This window comes from Fringilla coelebs (genome assembly GCF_963513975.1).
Source record: "Fringilla coelebs genome assembly, chromosome: Z".
NCBI lineage: Eukaryota > Metazoa > Chordata > Aves > Passeriformes > Fringillidae > Fringilla > Fringilla coelebs.
The window spans coordinates 14,425,319-14,443,335 of NC_140031.1; the positions used below are offsets into that span (position 1 = coordinate 14,425,319).

An 18,017-nucleotide genomic window follows, 5' to 3' on the forward strand; every position below is an offset into this window, starting at 1 on the left:
AGACAAGGCTGAAGTTAAAGATGTGACAGAGATGAAGACTCCTGCTTACATGTTCATGTTTTGTTCTTTCAGAAGTTGAGTTTCCATGGTTCTTAGTTGTTGTCTTTGGAGTGTGTGGGCTGGCTGTAACAGTGATCTCAATCATGCTGTCTAAACAACCAAGGTAGAGACTTTTTATTTGTTTGACTTTATGTATCTGTAGCTTTAAAAAAAAGCTAAAAAAATTTTTTTTCAATTATTTCAAATCTAGGGAACAAGAAACGATTTTGAGCATTTTTGTCTATTCTTGTAAATTACATAGAACTATGATTAGTATGTATGGGGTCTTCAGCATGGTAGTCTGATTATCTTGATCTTCCTCTTTCACTGCAGTACATTTTATTCTGCAGAATTTACATGATTGATTTACTTACGCTTTGAAGGGGGCTGTTTTTTTATTCACTCAAATTTTGAACATACTATTTTTTATTCACACGCTGTTTAAAAGTTTAATACAAACCTATGTCTATGTATTTGATTTTGTTCTTAGACCATTCCACTAAACTCTACTTCTTGAAGCCAAGGGAAAGAGCTTGAGTCATAGGGCAATTTTTGGTCTCTTTGGATAAACTGCAGTTCCTGTAGATAACAGGAATAAAATGAAACTAAGCCCAGAATTGCATTGTTTGTAAAAATTATAAAATGGTGTCATATACAAAAAGGAAAGATTGAAACATACATAAAAATAACAGGTCTTAAAATTAATTAATCCCCTATTATGTGTTTTCAGGGATAGGTTTTGGCAGAATTCAACTTGGATGTCATATCAGTACTGTTGTACACTATGGAGCAACACCAAGTGCACACATGCGTGTTTTCAGTGGTCTTGTGTATACACTTTGAAAATGAACACTAAGTAGTTTTGCACATACCAAAAAATAGGGAAATTTCATTTCACATACTGAAATTAAAACAATATGGTGCATTTGAAGCAGACCTAAAACATTTTTTTTTCCATTAAGCAGTAATATTTTATTAAGGCAAGCTCTATGCTTTGACAGAGTTTAATTTCAGGAAGCCATTCCCTGCAATAGCATCCCAATCCCAGATTTAAGAGCAAGGCTCCTCACACAATTTATGACAAAAGCTTGATGTATCAGAATGGAGCAACGTGCATGTAGCACCAGGAGCTAAGGTCAGCACACTGAACAACAGGCGGCTTAGTCTTAGAAAATCCTCAAGTCTGGGGTATATATCTGATCAGAGTTTATAAATATCTTCCATGCTAATCATGAAGGCTGGAAGAAGCTTTTCTCCACTGAGGACCTCATGTGGAAAGTTTTTTTGGACTGTGGGTGTGTGCCCTTTCCTTCAAACTCGAGCCTGCAAAGGTTTTCCATAATGCAAATTATATCCAGGCTTGGTTTCCTCCTGATTCTGAAAGATATCAATTCATATTTTCCTCAGTTATGATCTCACAGGCTCTGAACAAGTGTCTGTAGGACAGATGCCATAGGTTTAGGTCATTAGAGTTGAGAGATGAAAGCTTGAATTATTCTAGGCTAAGGAAGGAGCAGAGCACAGTTCTCCCTCCCAAATGTCTTCTCCAGGCAGTGAGTGGTAAAATTCTTTGTCTGTTTCATTAGAAGCAATGCCCAGTCCTGTCAGAATACCTGATTTGTGGATTCAACTGTAAAGCACAAGTTCTAACCCTGAGAGCCCAACCAGTTTACACTGCCTCTCCAGAGATTAGGTGGAAAATTACTGGATTTCTGGCTCTCACCAGGCTTTCTGGGCAGAACACTGAGGATCTGCTCAAAACCAGAAATATCTGAGGAATTTGGACGTGCCATGGTTAAGCCAAAGGTGCCGAAATTTCTCTCCAGGCCCTCTTTAAGACATCTGTGACCCTCCCTGGACCTCACCAATGTCCCTAAAAAGGCAGCAACACTAATATCTGGATTTGTATTTACCATTTCCCACACCTTACTTTCTAAAATAGGCAATTAACCCAGTATAAAGAGAATTTTGAATTTTACTTTTTTTTATCTGTTTACAAAAGAAGCAGAGAGGTAACATGGAGGAGACAGGCATGACCAGCTACTGTTGGATTTTGATTAAGGGATAATCATCCTTCTATTAGAATTGGGGGGGCAGAGGGAGTGGTTTGGTTTGGTTTTTTTGGCCCCCTAAAATTTAGGAATGCACTTTATGAAGGATTAGAAAAATACGTATTCCCACAGCCTGCAAATGCCCAATCAAGTTACTAGACCTTTCTCCAAAAGGGTAAACCCCTGCCTTAATTACATATTATTTGTTGCACTAATAATTCAAGAAGCTGAACTGTCATAGAGACGGCAAAATACTAGCCTAAATTTTTGCAGATGTTTTTCAGTTTTATTTATTAGTTCTAAAGTAATTCACTCTTTCCACTAATTCCCATTTTCTGTTCCCCTATTTAAATTTATTGGGCATATGCAAGGCTACTGTGTCCCTGACAAAAAATTTGGAAAGGTCACCACATACTGAGGTTTGTATCAGGTTGCATTGAAAAGCATGTAAAAAGGGAATGTATTCAGAGAGCTCTAGGAATTTACTCTCTTTCTATACAGCATTGAATTGTCAAAGACCAGGCTCCAAAATGGATTCCCACATCAATTTAATTGATTACAAAAAGGAAGTTTGCAGAAAACTTGTTTCTTAATTTGCAATGAGAGAAAATATTCTTTTCCTTAGGAGTATTTGAAATTTTATTTTCAAACATTTAAGTTTTGAAGTGATTAAATATAAATGCAATGTAAGCCTGTCTTCTTTGTAACTTCCTCAAAAAAGACCACTGTCAATTAAAAACCTTTTTATTTTTTTTAGGTTAAAAATGCTTATTTTTCCTCCGGTGCCAGTTCCAAAGATTAAAGGGATTGACCCAGATCTTTTGAAGGTAATATTGAACTCTAAAATCTACAGTGAGAATCTTTGCAGTAGGAGCAGATAACAACTGTTTTCCCAGGCAGAAAAATTTTGTAGAAGAAAATTCTGACATCTGGGGAGTTGCATAGAATTAGTTTGCATAAAATAATTTTTAATGCCTTTGCAATTATTACATAACTACAGTCATCTTTACATAAGTCAACATTATAAAAAGGACAAGCATTTCTATTACTTCCTTTATAAAATTCTTTTTTGTTTGCTTTGTAGAAAGGAAAGCTAGATGAGGTGAATTCCATCTTAGCCTGCCATGACAACTACAAGACGCAGCTATATAGTGATGACTTGTGGGTTGAGTTTATTGAGTTGGACATAGAAGACCCTGATGAAAAGAACAGAGCCTCAGACACTGACAGGCTCCTGAGTGAAGATCATCTGAAATCTCACAGCTCCTTGGGAGTGAAGGATGATGATTCTGGACGGGCCAGTTGTTGTGAACCAGATATTCCAGAGACAGACTTCAGCGCAAGTGACACATGTGATGCCACCTCTGATAGTGATCAGTTCAAAAAGGCTACTGAAAAAGAAGAAGATCTCTTGTGCCTTGACAGACAAGATAATGACGAGTCACTTCCAAGCCTTGCCAACACAGACCTGCAACGCCAGCATAGGAATACTCAGTCTGAGAACAGCCACCTGTGGGCACCCTTTGGAGACAGCGCTGAGTCACCCCGTCCGTCAGTCCATGCCCAGATAAGCAACCAGAATTCACTGGCAAGTACTGACTTTTATGCTCAAGTGAGTGATATTACTCCAGCAGGCAGGGTTGTACTTTCACCAGGGCAGAAATCCAAGTTGGGGAGAGCACAGCGTGAAGCCTGCACAGAACAAAACTTCACCATGGACAACACCTATTTCTGTGAGGCAGATGTGAAAAAATGCATTGCTGTGACTTCCCAGGAAGAGAATGAGCCACATGCTCAGGAACAAGGCTACAATGAAGACGGTTACTTCACCACAGAGAGCCTTACCACTACTGTTGCCAATCTAGGAGCTTCAACAGCAGCACCCCCAAGCTCAGAGATGCCTGTCGCAGACTATACATCGATCCACATCGTTCAGTCTCCACAAGGTCTTGTGCTCAATGCCACCGCGCTGCCGGTGCCAGACAAGGAATTCAATGTGTCTTGTGGCTATGTGAGCACAGACCAGCTGAATAAAATCATGCCATAGCTCTTTTTTTCACTAGGTGTGTGTAGTGTTTCACAGCAGAGAGTCAGTTTTGGGCTTGTATGCTGAAACCAAAATGAAGTCTAAAAGTTTTTCGTGGTTCCTATAATTTTATCTGAAATGTTGCAGCGTAAAATATACATCAAAATATTCCTATTGTGTCCTGTAAATATTATCTATGAATTTGTCTTGAGGCTGTTTTGTCTTGTTCTTGTGGGTGTTGATTTTTGTGAAATTAAACATTGAAATTACTGTTTAATGTACAGTAAATTGTGCATTTTGATAAAGCTAAAAATCAGGTGGTTTAAAGTGTAAGAATTTAGAAAAAAACTGCTGTTGGCAGACATCTTTATATCAATAGTTGGGAACTGATCATATAGGTGAAAACACAAAAGTAGCCTGAGTAAATAACACATCTATTTTGGTTTATACAAATTGGTAAAATATATTTTAATACTTTGGTCATAAAACCATAAATGTTTTCTATTACACCAAATAACGCAGTTCAATTATGGTGACCCATTTAAGTAATGTAATTGCTGCAGTCCTAAAAAGGAGTTTTCTGTTTTTTAAAATTTTGTTCACAGCTAAAAGAAAAATAGGTTTTTACAGAGCCATTTTATACCTCCAAAGAAACCTATATAAAGATTTTTGAATATTGTAGGAACTTAAAAGTAACTGATTCTATTACTTTCTTACAGTAACTATTATAAAAATACACATGTAATTTAAAGTTCTATGTAAAATTTTAAAATATACAGCATATTTGGGCAAATTATTCTGTTCCTCATCAGATTCTAGTTAATGGTAATAATAATACACTTTTTATAAACAAAATCTTGTTGACCACAGTATTAAACACTGTGCAACTAAATTTTCACTGAATATTTTTGAGAACACGTGAATAAGCTCTGATAACTTAGCAGCATAGTATCTTCATATTTGACCAACTTCTGAAGCCCTTCCAGAGCCAAAGGTATCATTATTACATTTATTAGTCTGTGCCACATAAAGTCTTTATTTAAAAAAAATAAATTAAGGACTTCAGAAGTTAGCCAGCAGTTAATTTTTAAATATATAACAGGATTAAAATACTTCAGTGGAACAAGGGGATCAAGTGCAGTATTGTTCAAACGTGGTTTTTGTTTTTGCAGCCTAACAGCATCTCCTGTGACTGTGTTAGGCAGACTTTCAGAAGGAAAGGAGAGAAAACTGAAACTCAGTGGGGAAGCTAGCTCTCTTTGTTCTTGCATGTTAAGAACCTAACAGAGCTTTGCAATTAACTCTTATTGTTTCAAGAGTTACCTTCCTAGGCCATGGTTTCATCACAGCAGGGTTCTTCTTAGAAGGCAAATAGGAACATTCATTTCTTTACTCTGACCTGAACAGAAGTGTATGATGTGCAACAAATTCAGGTCTTGCTTATGATGTCTCCAACTGAACTCACTGATGCTCTTTTTGTGACCAAGTGCTACACAACTGGGCCCAACTACTGGGTGGGATTTTTAAGTTTAGCACGTACTTTATGGTAAATGTGCATTAGATATTCTGCTAATTTGCTGCTATAATTTTCTAACAGCTGCATTATTTAGTTTCATATAAAATTTCATAGATGATAGACACTAATGCAAGTAATGCCTATGTGTGTGTTTGAAAGAAGTTTCTTACTCTGTTTCTATTGCCAAAAATAGTTAAATACCTCAGTCAAACTCAGAATGTCATTTTGGTACTTTACTGGTCACACAAGCCATGATATGCCGGTCAGAAAATGTGTCTTTCAGTTTCTATTTAACTTTCTCTATGTTAGTGTTTTGTTTGTTTTTCTCAAAGTTTAATAAATGTATTGTCTTTGATCTGTCTGGACACAATGTGTTTTTTTTGCAGATCATTAATTTTTTTAAATGGATAATAGAGATTTTATTAGGATAAATCAAATATTTCTCATAGAATAAAATATAAAGCTACTTTCCTTAGAATAGAAACAATGCCTTATGTAATCATTGTTTTCACTAATGGATGTGTATGGAGACATAGGACATACTGCACCCAGAGCTGGCCAAGATGTGTTGCCAGTTTAGCTGACCCATTTACATGCTGCTGGAACATCCTATGATTGGCAGGCTAGTCCCCAGCCTGTACTGGTGCATGGGTTTATTCTTCCCCAGCTGCAGGACCCTGCAAATTTGCCTTTGTGGAACTTCATTAGGTTCCTCTCCACACTGCTCTCTGCCTGTCCAGATCTCACACAGCCTCCTGGAGTGTCAACCCCTCCTCCCAGCCCTGTGGCATCCTCAAACTTGTCCCTTCATCCCAGTGCCTTCAGCCAGGTCACTGATCAATGAGCTGAACAAGATGGACCCAGTACTGAGCCCTGGGGAACACGGCTGACTGCAGCACTCCGCACTGCTGATCACAACCCTCTGAGCTCTGACAGTCAATTCTCAACCCACCGCATTGTCTGCTCATCAACCCATGCTTCCTGAGCTTCTTCTAAGGATGTTACAGGAGATAGTGTTAAAAAGCCTTGCAGAAATCCAGGTAGACAACATCCACTGCTCTCCCCTCATCTACCCAGCCAAGCATTACATATTAGAAGGCTTTTTTATTCCCTATGCTGCTTGAATTGATCTACAAACATTCCAGGGAAATAACTGGGCATGCAGGTCTCCCAGAAGGGGTGCAGGTGAATTACCACAACCACACACACACAGACACCCCTTCCTTGAGGTGGTTGGTGTGTTGGTTATTACTTTAGAAGGCAGCTAGGGAACATTTGTCACTGCTCTGGTTGGCCTGGTCTATTCCTAATTGGATGGAATGATGTAAGCATTGCCATTTTGGATCCCACCCAAAAAGTCCTTCACATTAAAGCCTGTCTCAAACACATTGGCCAATCTGCATGTAAAGTGCCTGCACATGTTCCCTTTCTTGGAATGACATTTTGTTCATAGATTATGTGGCAGACTTTAACCTGTTCTAGAATCTCTATTCAGAAACCATGTTGGTTATCAAAAGCAAGAACTCAAGTTGTTCTGCTGCCTGTCTGTTGGTGACAGCAAGAAGCCACCTTGGTTTGGAAAAGTTTGGATTTGAGTCTCTTTTTATCCATCAAAGAAAATGTAAATTTCCGAGGCTTAGTGTTACAAGAAACTGAAAAAAGCTTCATCTATACTAGTTTCCATTAAGATAAGAAATAATTTTGTCAAGCATAATGACTTACACTACTATTCTTTACTACTTAGGGTGAAATATTTTTTCTGACTTATGATAGAGGGAGTGAGATCAGCAGATTATGGGAGCTGTTCAGTCTGAATGAAAATTAACATTATAAAAGGTATATTTTCTTTTTAAGAATGAAGCACTAAAGAAGAGTTGAGTGCTCTTTACACCTGCCATGATTTTAGAAATGCTTCAATTCATTGATGGCAGTCTCTATTGGGAACACTTTACTGTCATTTACAGTTTAATATATTTAATTACATATGCATCAGCATAGTTGTAAGAATGGGAAGTAATTCTCTGGTTCAAAGAAAAACTTCAAACCATATGACATTTAGCAACAGGCAACTTTCTTTCCTTTGAGATTTGCTCAGGGGCCTATTACCAGGCCCCTGAGGAGTGCCTGACGCAGACTACCTGATCTGAGAGGAAGAGGCAGAAAAGGGAGAAAAAAAGGCATCCTGGCCTGTATCAGGAGCAGTGTGGCCAGCAGGAGCAGGGAGGTCATTCTCCCCTGTTCTCAGCACTGGTGAGACCAAACCCTGAGTGCTGTGTCCAGCTCTGGCCCCTCAGTGTGGGAAGGACGTTGAGACGCTCGAGCGCGTCCAGAGGAGGCAACGGGGCTGGTGAGGGGCTGGGAACACAAACCCTGCCAGGAGCCACTGAGGGAGCTGGGGGTGTTCACCTGGAGAAGAGGAGACTCAGGGGTGCCCTTATCACCATCTACAGCTTCCTGAAAGAGGCTGTAGTCGGGTGGGGTTGGTCTCTTTCTCCAGGCAGCAGCTGACAGAACAAGAGGACACAGCCTTAAGCTGCACCAAGGGAAATATAGGTTGGATGTGAGGAAAAAGTTATTTTATGGAAAGAGTGATAAAGTTCTGGAATGGCCTGACTGGGAAAGTGGTGGAGTCACCATCCCTGGATGTGTTTAAAAAAAGACTGGATGTGGCACTCGGTGCCATGGTTTAGTTGAGGTGTTAGGGCATGGGTAGGACTCGCTGATCTTGAAGGTCTCCTCCAACCTAGACATTCTGTGAATTTGGTGGAAATGTTTGGAGCATTATACTATTTTTATTACAGAAGAAATGCAAACTTGGGTGGTGGGAAAAGAAGTAAACACTACAGAATCTTAGTTTTGCAATACCAATTTTTCAGTTTAACTCAGAATATCTATATCACCAAGATGGTGGAATTGGTAAGAATTTAACCAGCTTTTATAATCAATTGACTATTAGGAGATACAAGTGGATATAGTTCTCTCTTGGAACTGACTCTGTCTAAATGTAATTTAGCAGTACAAATTCTTCTCTCTGACTAATCATTATTAATTGCATACACAGTCAGTGCTTTAACTGCCATAGAAACCATACCCTCAGGCCACAGAGAAGCAAGATGTAATCCAAATCCATTTCTGTGATTAGTATACTACTTAAACACTCTGGCATAACTGTACTGAGCGAGTGCTTCCTTATCTTCTCTAATCAGGGCTATTAGAGTAGGTAACATGCAGAAGCAGAAGAGAAACTGTACCAGCAGTGTCAGAGAAACAGGCACAGCAGAGTGGCTGCCAGCAGTCAGTAGGATAAGCAGATGCAGTTATTAAAATTGATGCATCTAGTAAACTGGCGCACTGTTTTACAGGTTTAATTTTTTTATCACTACAGTATTTGGTATTTCTTTTGCATAATATAAGCTTCTTTACCCTAATACTTGAAAATTAGCTGACTAATGATACATTACCTTCCTGCAATTAGTCTGAGAAAGCAGATCATCACACATCATGTGGTAATTTGTGAGAGAACATAGGTGAACTCCCCTCTTTGACACTGGAGGAAATAAAAGTCTGCAGAAGGCTTAGGGGAGTAAAAGCAAAGTTGATGAGCTTATGCTTACAACTTTCTATAGCTTCCCATCACAATGCTACAGATGATGGTCCCACTACTGTTCCTGGTCTGCTTTTGAGCTCGTACTCAAGGAGTACGAAGGAAATTAAATCTGTTCGATAACAGACACCCGAGAGCTAGACATGCCAGGAAACTGATTTGTCTTTTTTTTTTTTTAGTAGTCATTTCAACAGATTTTTCTTTTTAATATATATTATTTCCCCTGAATACAAAACCTTACAATATTATACTAGAAAGACATAAATTATAGAACAATACAGTGTCGGTTAACTTCCTCATACTAAAACTTTTCAGATCTTTTTCCCAGCAGCTATCCGTGTAGCGTGTACATTGCTACAGTCTCAAGTTACAGAGGAAATACCAACCTTGCCCTTTTGAATGAAAAACTCCTTCAGGAACTAATTCTGTGAGCCAACTAAATGTACTTTCCTTGGCAGAGTAAGGCTCAGGCTTGGAAATTTACTAAAGACAACATGATTTCTAGCTAAAACTGTGGTACCAAATGAGTACGTCTAACCCTTCTTCAACAGACATCTGAGCACATCTGAGGTATGGTTGCTACCCAGAGATCATGATGAGCATCCTATCCTCCACCTGTGGCCTAGCTGTGTTGGGTTCCTTAAGCCAAGATTTTAACAATGTGATGGAATTCTTTCTTTTTCACAGCATATTTTTTGGTGGAATGAGAAAGATTTACTGTTGCCCTGAAATGCCATGAAAATTTTAAGTGACATTTTCTGCACGTTGCTGGAACAACGTGCAACTCTTGATAAGCTCCTGTATTAACAGCAATTAGATTTGTAAACCTACTGTGTTTGAAGAGGCAAAATTTTACTTAGTTACGGTTCATACACTTTGTAGTCACAGTCACATACCATGAACAGACTAGCCAAAGAATGACCTATTTTATTAAAAGCTCCAGGGACACATGGTCTCTTGATTTTGTAGTATAAATAATGGCAAAATTGTGTCACTCTTTTGAATGTGGTTTGTATTGCTTAGCTGATCTCTACCAATCAGCAATCAATCAATTACAACAACCTTCTGAATTTACTTTGTTGAGGAATGTATGAAATTACTATTTAGAAGCAAAAATGTATGCTCTCAACTTGGCACTGAAATTAAGCACTGTCATAAACAGAAATACAACAGACACATGTCTCTTTACAAGTTACATTCCTGATTCCGCAGGGAATGGTGTAGCAAATTATGCACAAGGCACAAGTATTCCTTTCTCACAAGACTGCCCCCAACTGTTTAACTTCCATAGGCGAAGGACTAATAGTCAATGGAGGGAAAAGTAAGAAAACAAAGAAAATATCATCCAAATGGACAGCTTCAGATAGGATCAATAAGACAAGATTTGAGAATTGCTGGAAAATGTACTCCCTTACAAAAGATCCTATGGTGTACTGTTAGAGCATGGCGCTAACAACACGGAGATCATAGGTTTGATCCCTGTACTGGCCACTCACTTTAGATCTGGTGATCCTTCTGGGTCCCTTCAATCTCAGAATATTCTGTGATTTCAGAGAAATGTATTTCAGATAATATGCTCCTTGCCAGACATTTGCATGGTTTAAACACTCACCACCAACCTGGGTTTTTTAGGTGTAGAAGAAAACTAGGTCAGAAATTCAGTATTACTTTAAAAGTACAAGAGATCCAGAATTACAAATAAATTGTAAGAATATAAATTGTAAGAATATAATAAGCTACATTTGTGCTTAAATCTGAAATATAATAGTTTGACCCATCAGCATACAACAGATAAATCCAATGTAGATGGGAAAGCACAGGAATACATGTGAGATTACGCAGAAAGCCAGGAAGCAACCCAATCACTTCTCTTGAGTTCATTCTTCTTTCTCTATTATTCTTTGTCTCTGAGATCCATCAGTCATCTTTGTCATAGCCTATTTATAATGGATAGAATATCTGTTAAATGCTTCCAAGAAAAGACTGTGAGTTTTTGTAGGCTTGCACCATGACTTGCAGGACAGAGTTTTGACATGACTGGAATGCTGACATGGATGCAGTATAAATAGTAAATAGTAATTTGTAAAGTGAAAATCTTCTGAGGATAAAATTATCATAATGACTTCAAGATTTTCAGCAAGATCATGAATCTGGTTTTGCATAACTACATTCTCTGTGAAAGTGGATCCAAATGGTTGATACTGATACATTCTAATGAAGAATAATTGACTACTAAAGAACTCAGGGCACAAGAATAACAATATAGATAGAACTCTCTTCCCTGTAGCATAGATTAAACTTTTATTTTAATGTAGTTGAATTATTTAGTCAAGGTATATGATTTCTGTTTTGCCATAGATACATACATATCCAGAGAAACTGTGTCTGTCCCATCACTGGAAGTCTTTAGGGCCAGGCTGGATGGAGTTCTCAGCAACCTGAGCCAGCAAAAAGTGTCCCCCTGGGGACACCAGGGGGATAGAAACTACAGTACCTTTAAGGCCCCTTCCAACCCAGGCCATTCTATGATTCTGTGATCTATGGAAAAAAAACTGTGTCAGAAAAAGAGCAATGACCTCTGCTACAAATCAAAGCTTTCCCTCCTGCTTGGGTGATGGTTGAAACTTTTAAAACAAAAGTGTTGGTCTGACCAGCTAAATGACTGCAAGGTTCTCAGACTCTAATGACATACAAGGGGCTTTTTGACTCTTGGAAACAGCACATATGTTTTCGCAACAAAGCACTGGAACAGGCTACCTCCATTCCATATAGCTAAGTATTTTATTATGAGTTATGCTTCCGATGAACACAGGCTATTCTGGACAAAGACCTGTAGACAGCAAGATACAGTGAGATAGTTTTCCATCTGTAGTAATTTGGGAAGTTATTTCTCAAAACAAACAAAAGCCATTTTACACTGAACATGTAAAACAGTTCACAAAGAAGATTGTGTGGGTTTTCACAGATTCACTGAATGATACACATTTTAGGAGATTTCACTTGTCATTTAGCTTGTGTTTACTTTCTTTCTTTTTTCTTTTTTTTGGTTCATATTGCATCACAGAACATTCCTGTTAAAATTGCAAGGTATGGGATTCATATAAGGAACATAAGAAATTTACTGCTTACCAGTCTCAAGTTACAAAAAATGAAACTTTTATTCTAATCTAAATGCTAATCTCTAATGCTAAACCATTTTTTTTCAACTACTGAAGCTATAAAGCAGAGATTAGGTCATCCTTTGACAAGCAAAAAGACACAAGAACGGAGGAAAAAAATACTTTGTGAGCAGAAATTTCTGTTCTGTTTCTGAAGAAAATAACAGCTAAAACACATGCTAAAGTAAGCGACTATTTGTTTTCCCCTTAAGACTCCCATGCCAATACTTAGGTAACAAACACAAAATCAACTTTTTTCCCTGAGGTGATTTTTATGGTTACAGATACTGTTTTAGCAGGTATATTTGCTCATATACATTGATATATTTATTTATATATTTATCTATTTTAAATGTTGTACCATATTACCATACTGGACTATGTGGTGGGTCGACCCTGGCTGGATAACCGGTACCTACCAGTGCTGCTCTATCACTCCCCTCTGCAACTGGACAGGGGGGCAAAAGTATAACAATAGGTTCCTGAGTTGAAATAAAAACAGAGAGATCACTCATCAATTATCACAGGCAAAACAGACTTGACTTGGGGGAAAACAGATTGAATTTATTACAAATCAAAACCAGGCCAGGATAATGAGAAACAAATCTTAAAAACACTTTCCACCCACACCTCCCTCCTTTCCCAGCTCTACTTCCTCCCCACCAATGGTGCAGGAAGACAGAAATGGGGGTTATGGTCACATCACCACATGTTGGTCCTACTGCTGCTCAGGGAGAAGAGTCCTTCCCCTTCTTCAGGGTGGAGTCCCTCCCATGGGAGACAGCTCTCCATTAACTTCTCCAGTGTCAGTCTTTCCCATGAGCTGCAGTTCTTAATGAACTGCTCCAGCATGGGTCCTTTTCCATGGGGTGCAGTCCTTCAAGAACAGCTTGCTCCAGTGTGGGTCCCCCACAGGGTCACTGGCCCTACCAGCAAACCTGCCACACCACGCCAGGAGCGTGCTCCAGCACGGACTTCCCACAGGGTCACAGCCTTCATCTGGGCATTCACGTGCTCTGGCACTGACCCCCAAGAGCTGCAGGGGCACAGCTGCCTCACCAGGGTCTCAGCACGGGCTGCAGGGGAATCTGCTCCAGTGCCTGAAGCACCTCCTGCCCCTCCTCCTGCACTAACCTTGGTTTCTGCAGAGTGGTTCCTCTCTCATACTCTCACTCCTCTCTTCTCTGGCCACAATTACAACTGCATGGTAATTTTTTTCCTTTTTAAATACATAATCACAGAGGTGGTTCTACTATCTCCAATGGGACTGGCCTCGGCCAGAGATGACTCTGTCTTGGAACCAGTGCACACTGGCTCTGACAGACGTGGGGAAAGCCTCTGGCAGCATCTCAAAGAAGCCACTCCTGTAGCTCTCCCCACTCTTCCTCTGCTACCAAAACTTTGCCATACAAACCCAATACAAATAAACACCTATTTGTATGTATTTTGTGTATATTTCTGCTTTCATTGTTTGGACAAATTTAAACATTTTGGAGAATGCAACAGAAATGGGTACTTCTATACCAAACACCCTTTCAGACAGCTTTCATCTCCTAAACCAGAAAAACAAATCCTTTTCTCAAAAGGAATATAACATGTCAAACAGTACATTGATGCTCCAGATAAATGACAGTACAATTTACACTCCATCTTATTAAGTTACTCTGCAATCTGACACTAAAGTCCACGTGGTACTTTACCAAACACTGGGATGAGTGCTCTGGCAGTCTAGAGCAGGTTAAAACCTATACTCTTCCTTCCACGTCTTCTTCAGAAAAAGACAAAACAATTTTGTAAACTGCATTGAATCTTGCAAAGCTTTACTTTGTGAAAGAATCTGACACATCCATTTGAGATGGCTAGGGTTGTACAGAAGGTTGTTAAAGACCATCAAAATGGCATGAAGATCACTAAAACACTGCTCAAGCCCATGCCTCACCATGAGATTTTAAATGTACATAGATTGTGTTGTTTGTGAGAAACAATATGAAACAATGTCTTGTCACAGGTCTTTGGTGCAGCAGTTTCACTTACAGGGATGCTCACAATGGCAATAAAAGGCATCAGTGTTTTCCATATGTGTCAGAACCTCGCTGTATGTTGCAGTATGCATCGTCAGCTACCTGCTGCTTTCCTGCCTAATACACCATGGATGTCAAACATTTTTTCAGTGACCACCAGACACTTGAACTGCCTTGCACAAAAAGTTACTACCCTATAAAAGGACAAAAAAAAATTAGAACAAACTCTAAATGAACTACAGATTAAAATCTCATCTTTTGGAAGCATGCAGTGTTAAACTGCTTATTTTAGCAACAATATTTTAAAAGCTAAAACAAAAGAATATTTTCTGACTGTTAAACCTTTTACAAGCTAAATGTTCTAGCCCTGGCTTATAGACTTCATTCCATGTATTTCTGTGTCAAAATCTGTCAAACATTTTTCCCTCAATGTTTATTTTCTGCACTTTTGCCCAGTTCACAGTAATCACCTTCTCAGAAGTCGAATGACGTATTTACACACAGCTCATTTAGTATAGCTTTATTACAAATATAACATGTGGACACTGATGTATCACAAATATAACGTGGACACTAAAAATTTTGTCTAATCATAAAACCTGGATTTTAGACTTCACTTCCAGTCTTCCTATGGATGTAATCCACACAACAAAAATACAGCTAAATAACACAAAAAACAATCTGGGCGATATACTGTGGTTTACTGTGCGGTAAAATGCCCACTACTCAAGAGTTTGGTGGGGTTTTCTCTCTTTAGTAACCATCAGTGGACCTTTTTCTAGGTCTAAAAGGAACATTAATTGCTGTGATTAACGATTTTATTAACTTTAATTACAAATTTTTAATTCAAATTTTTGGAAGTACCAAACCTTTTAAAAATTTTGTGCCATTTACAAGGACAACTGAAACTATGAAAGAGGTTTTGTAAAAATTGGTACGTGGAACAAGAAAAGTGAGCTAGAAAACGTGAGTAGCATGTACCAAGTTCCCTGGGTACCTCCTCTATTAATATCTGCCCATGACACACTTGGCACTGTGTCCTTCCCCCATTGATATCTCAGCTGCAGACCTTCTAGCTATGAAAATTATTTTTATCAATTTGCCTAGTCAATGTCCCAGTGCACACAACCAACCCACAGATGTTCTGATAAAGCAGCTGCCTGCCAAACAGCATGTGTGACCGTGACTGGTAGGTTGTTATTCTTCTGGGTGTTTGCAGGCACAGAAGGTCCTGCATTCACCCACATCTCCTGATTTGCACAACAGACAGTTCTGTTCATGGGGACAGCACCAAAAAGTATTCAAGACATAACATCTTCCCACTCTATTCAAGACAAAAACTGTTTATCTGAGAAAGCTGTGGAGTATTTAGCATTTTGGACAAGAAGTCCATTTATACTCTAGAATCTCAAAAGATAAGTGTGTATGCCTCAATGTGTATGTCTTGAACATGGATATCTGGATTGCTGTGGAGCCAAGAAAGCACAGCTGGTAATAACAGACAAGAATTGTTGGTAGTCACTAAAGATTGTAAAGGCACTAACACAGTGTGAGAAAGAACATGAAGTGGCTGGAGAAGGGGCCATGTGGAGGTAGTGCCGCACTTTTCCAGGACAAACACTGTTGTTCCAGTTTCTGGAGCACAACCTAGCACAGCACAAATGCAGGAATGAGGCCAAGAAGTGGGAATGGACTATAGAGGAGATCAAGACTACCCAAGACCCCTTCCCTTCCCTTCCCTTCCCTTCCCTTCCCTTCCCTTCCCTTCCCTTCCCTTCCCTTCCCTTCCCTTCCCTTCCCTTCCCTTCCCTTCCCTTCCCTTCCCTCTTCATCTTACCCCTTTAACCCACTCCCATGTGCTCACAGAGTAGGTCAGGAGCTGACATACCACTTCACACTTCTGTAGACCCCCTGACTTTCGTCGTTCTGTTCAACTACAAGCATTTATGAGTCTCGGCTACTCCTTTCTGCTTAAGGGTGAAATGCCACATACTAGACTGCAGCTTGGGCTCCAGGAATGCAATTATAAAGCCTATTTCTGTAAAATACCTAGGTCCATAAAGTAAATTAACACCTGTCTAATGAGGACACATCCATGATTTAAGGGGGAGCCCCATCGCACCTGAGGGGAGGCTGTAAGCACGTCGGGGTCGGCCGAGCCCACCAGCGGGGGAGGAGGGGAGGGCGCGCCCCCGCAGGGCCGGTGGTGGTACGCTCCGCCGGCGGGGCGGGGTTTCCCGCCGTGGAGGGCGCGCGCGCTCCCCTCAGGAGCCTGAGGCGCGGCGGCGAAGGCGAGGAGCGGGAGAGGACGGGAGGGCTGGACGTGCCTGCTGCTGAATAATTCCTACATTCAGTTAATATCTGTGTCTCTCTCTCACTCTGTATGTGTGTGTATATATATATGTATGTTTCACTGCCATATGCAGCAAAAAATCGAAAACAACTTTCAAAACGGGATCATCAGCTACAATAGTTTTAAAAGCGGGAAAGCATGGGTGGCAAGGGGTCAAAGAGGCGTTAAAAGAAGGTGTCACTGCAGTCAAACCCACGATTTAAATCTGTAATTTTTTTCCCCAGTGACATAAATATCAGTTCAAAACAGGAGTGGGAGGTTTGACAAAAAGTGCCTTTTGAAGACATAATGTGTAATAGTAATATGCACAAAAATAACAGTGATGAGTTTTCCTGCTGGAAAAAAATACAACATTAATAATACAACATCATTTTTAATTTACTGTTCCAGTTCAGCAGGAGTTTTGTACCCAGTGGTACTGTTGCCAAGTGCTGAGCACATCCTGTCTTCCGAGAAAACAAGTGATGCCATAGAATAAGGAAACACACAAACAAAACAACTCAACGTGGCAGCTCCCTGAATTCAATCCTCTGTCTAAATGTGGAGAGTGGAACACAGTTTTAAAAGTATAATGAAAAAAATGGTGATTGACAAGCATAAGATGCTGCCCATGATAAGGATTGGAAAAGTCAAAAGACTGATATTCATAGTGTACATTTAAATTATTGTCTAACAGAATATTAAGATGGGTAATTGTTTTAAAAATTTGAGTGTCCTGAATACATATTTTAAACCCCAATTTGACAAATCATTGCATTGTAATAAGTTGCAAGTAATTAAGATTACTAATTAATTTAAAGACAAAACCCCCATTGATTTAACTAAGCATTAGTTTTTCAAAGTTTACTATATTCTGTTAATTTAAAACTGTTAATTTAAAAAACTGAGCTTTGGCTTATGAATTAGTTTTATTTTCACTAAGGAAGGAGTAGACGGAAGGAAAAAATCTTAAACAGAGCCAGTATCTTACTGCTTTGTTCATGAAGTTACATACACATAAAAGCTTGTAAATATTGAATGACTGAGAAAATTACTCAACTATGTAATTTTGGTTTTTGCTTAGTGTTATGCATTTACCTATTTCTGCCTAGCTGTACTGCAAGTATTTCTGTCTGGAAACTCATTCAGTTTCCAGGTAGTGAACACATTTTAACTTCAGGTTCATCTCCCTGATTGCAATTTTTTTGTTATTTGTCAAAATGCTGTTCACACATTTCCACATAAAAGTGGTGATTTTGTTTGGACCAAA

The 18,017-nt window shown here is 39.2% G+C and overlaps 1 protein-coding gene across 3 annotated transcripts in view; it reads left to right on the plus strand.

Annotated features, from left to right (window-relative positions):
- The window catches only part of GHR (growth hormone receptor), a 118,066-nt gene extending 112,085 nt beyond the window's left edge, over nt 1-5,981 (plus strand). For all 3 annotated transcript variants that reach the window (XM_084224899.1, XM_084224900.1, XM_084224901.1), the window contains exons 8-10: nt 73-163; nt 2,848-2,917; nt 3,175-5,981. In XM_084224899.1, the coding sequence (XP_084081025.1) occupies nt 73-163; nt 2,848-2,917; nt 3,175-4,137 (1,124 nt within the window). In that variant the 3' untranslated portion in view covers nt 4,138-5,981. The remainder of the gene's footprint in view (nt 1-72; nt 164-2,847; nt 2,918-3,174) is intronic.
- The last annotated feature ends 12,036 nt before the right edge of the window (nt 5,982-18,017 follow it).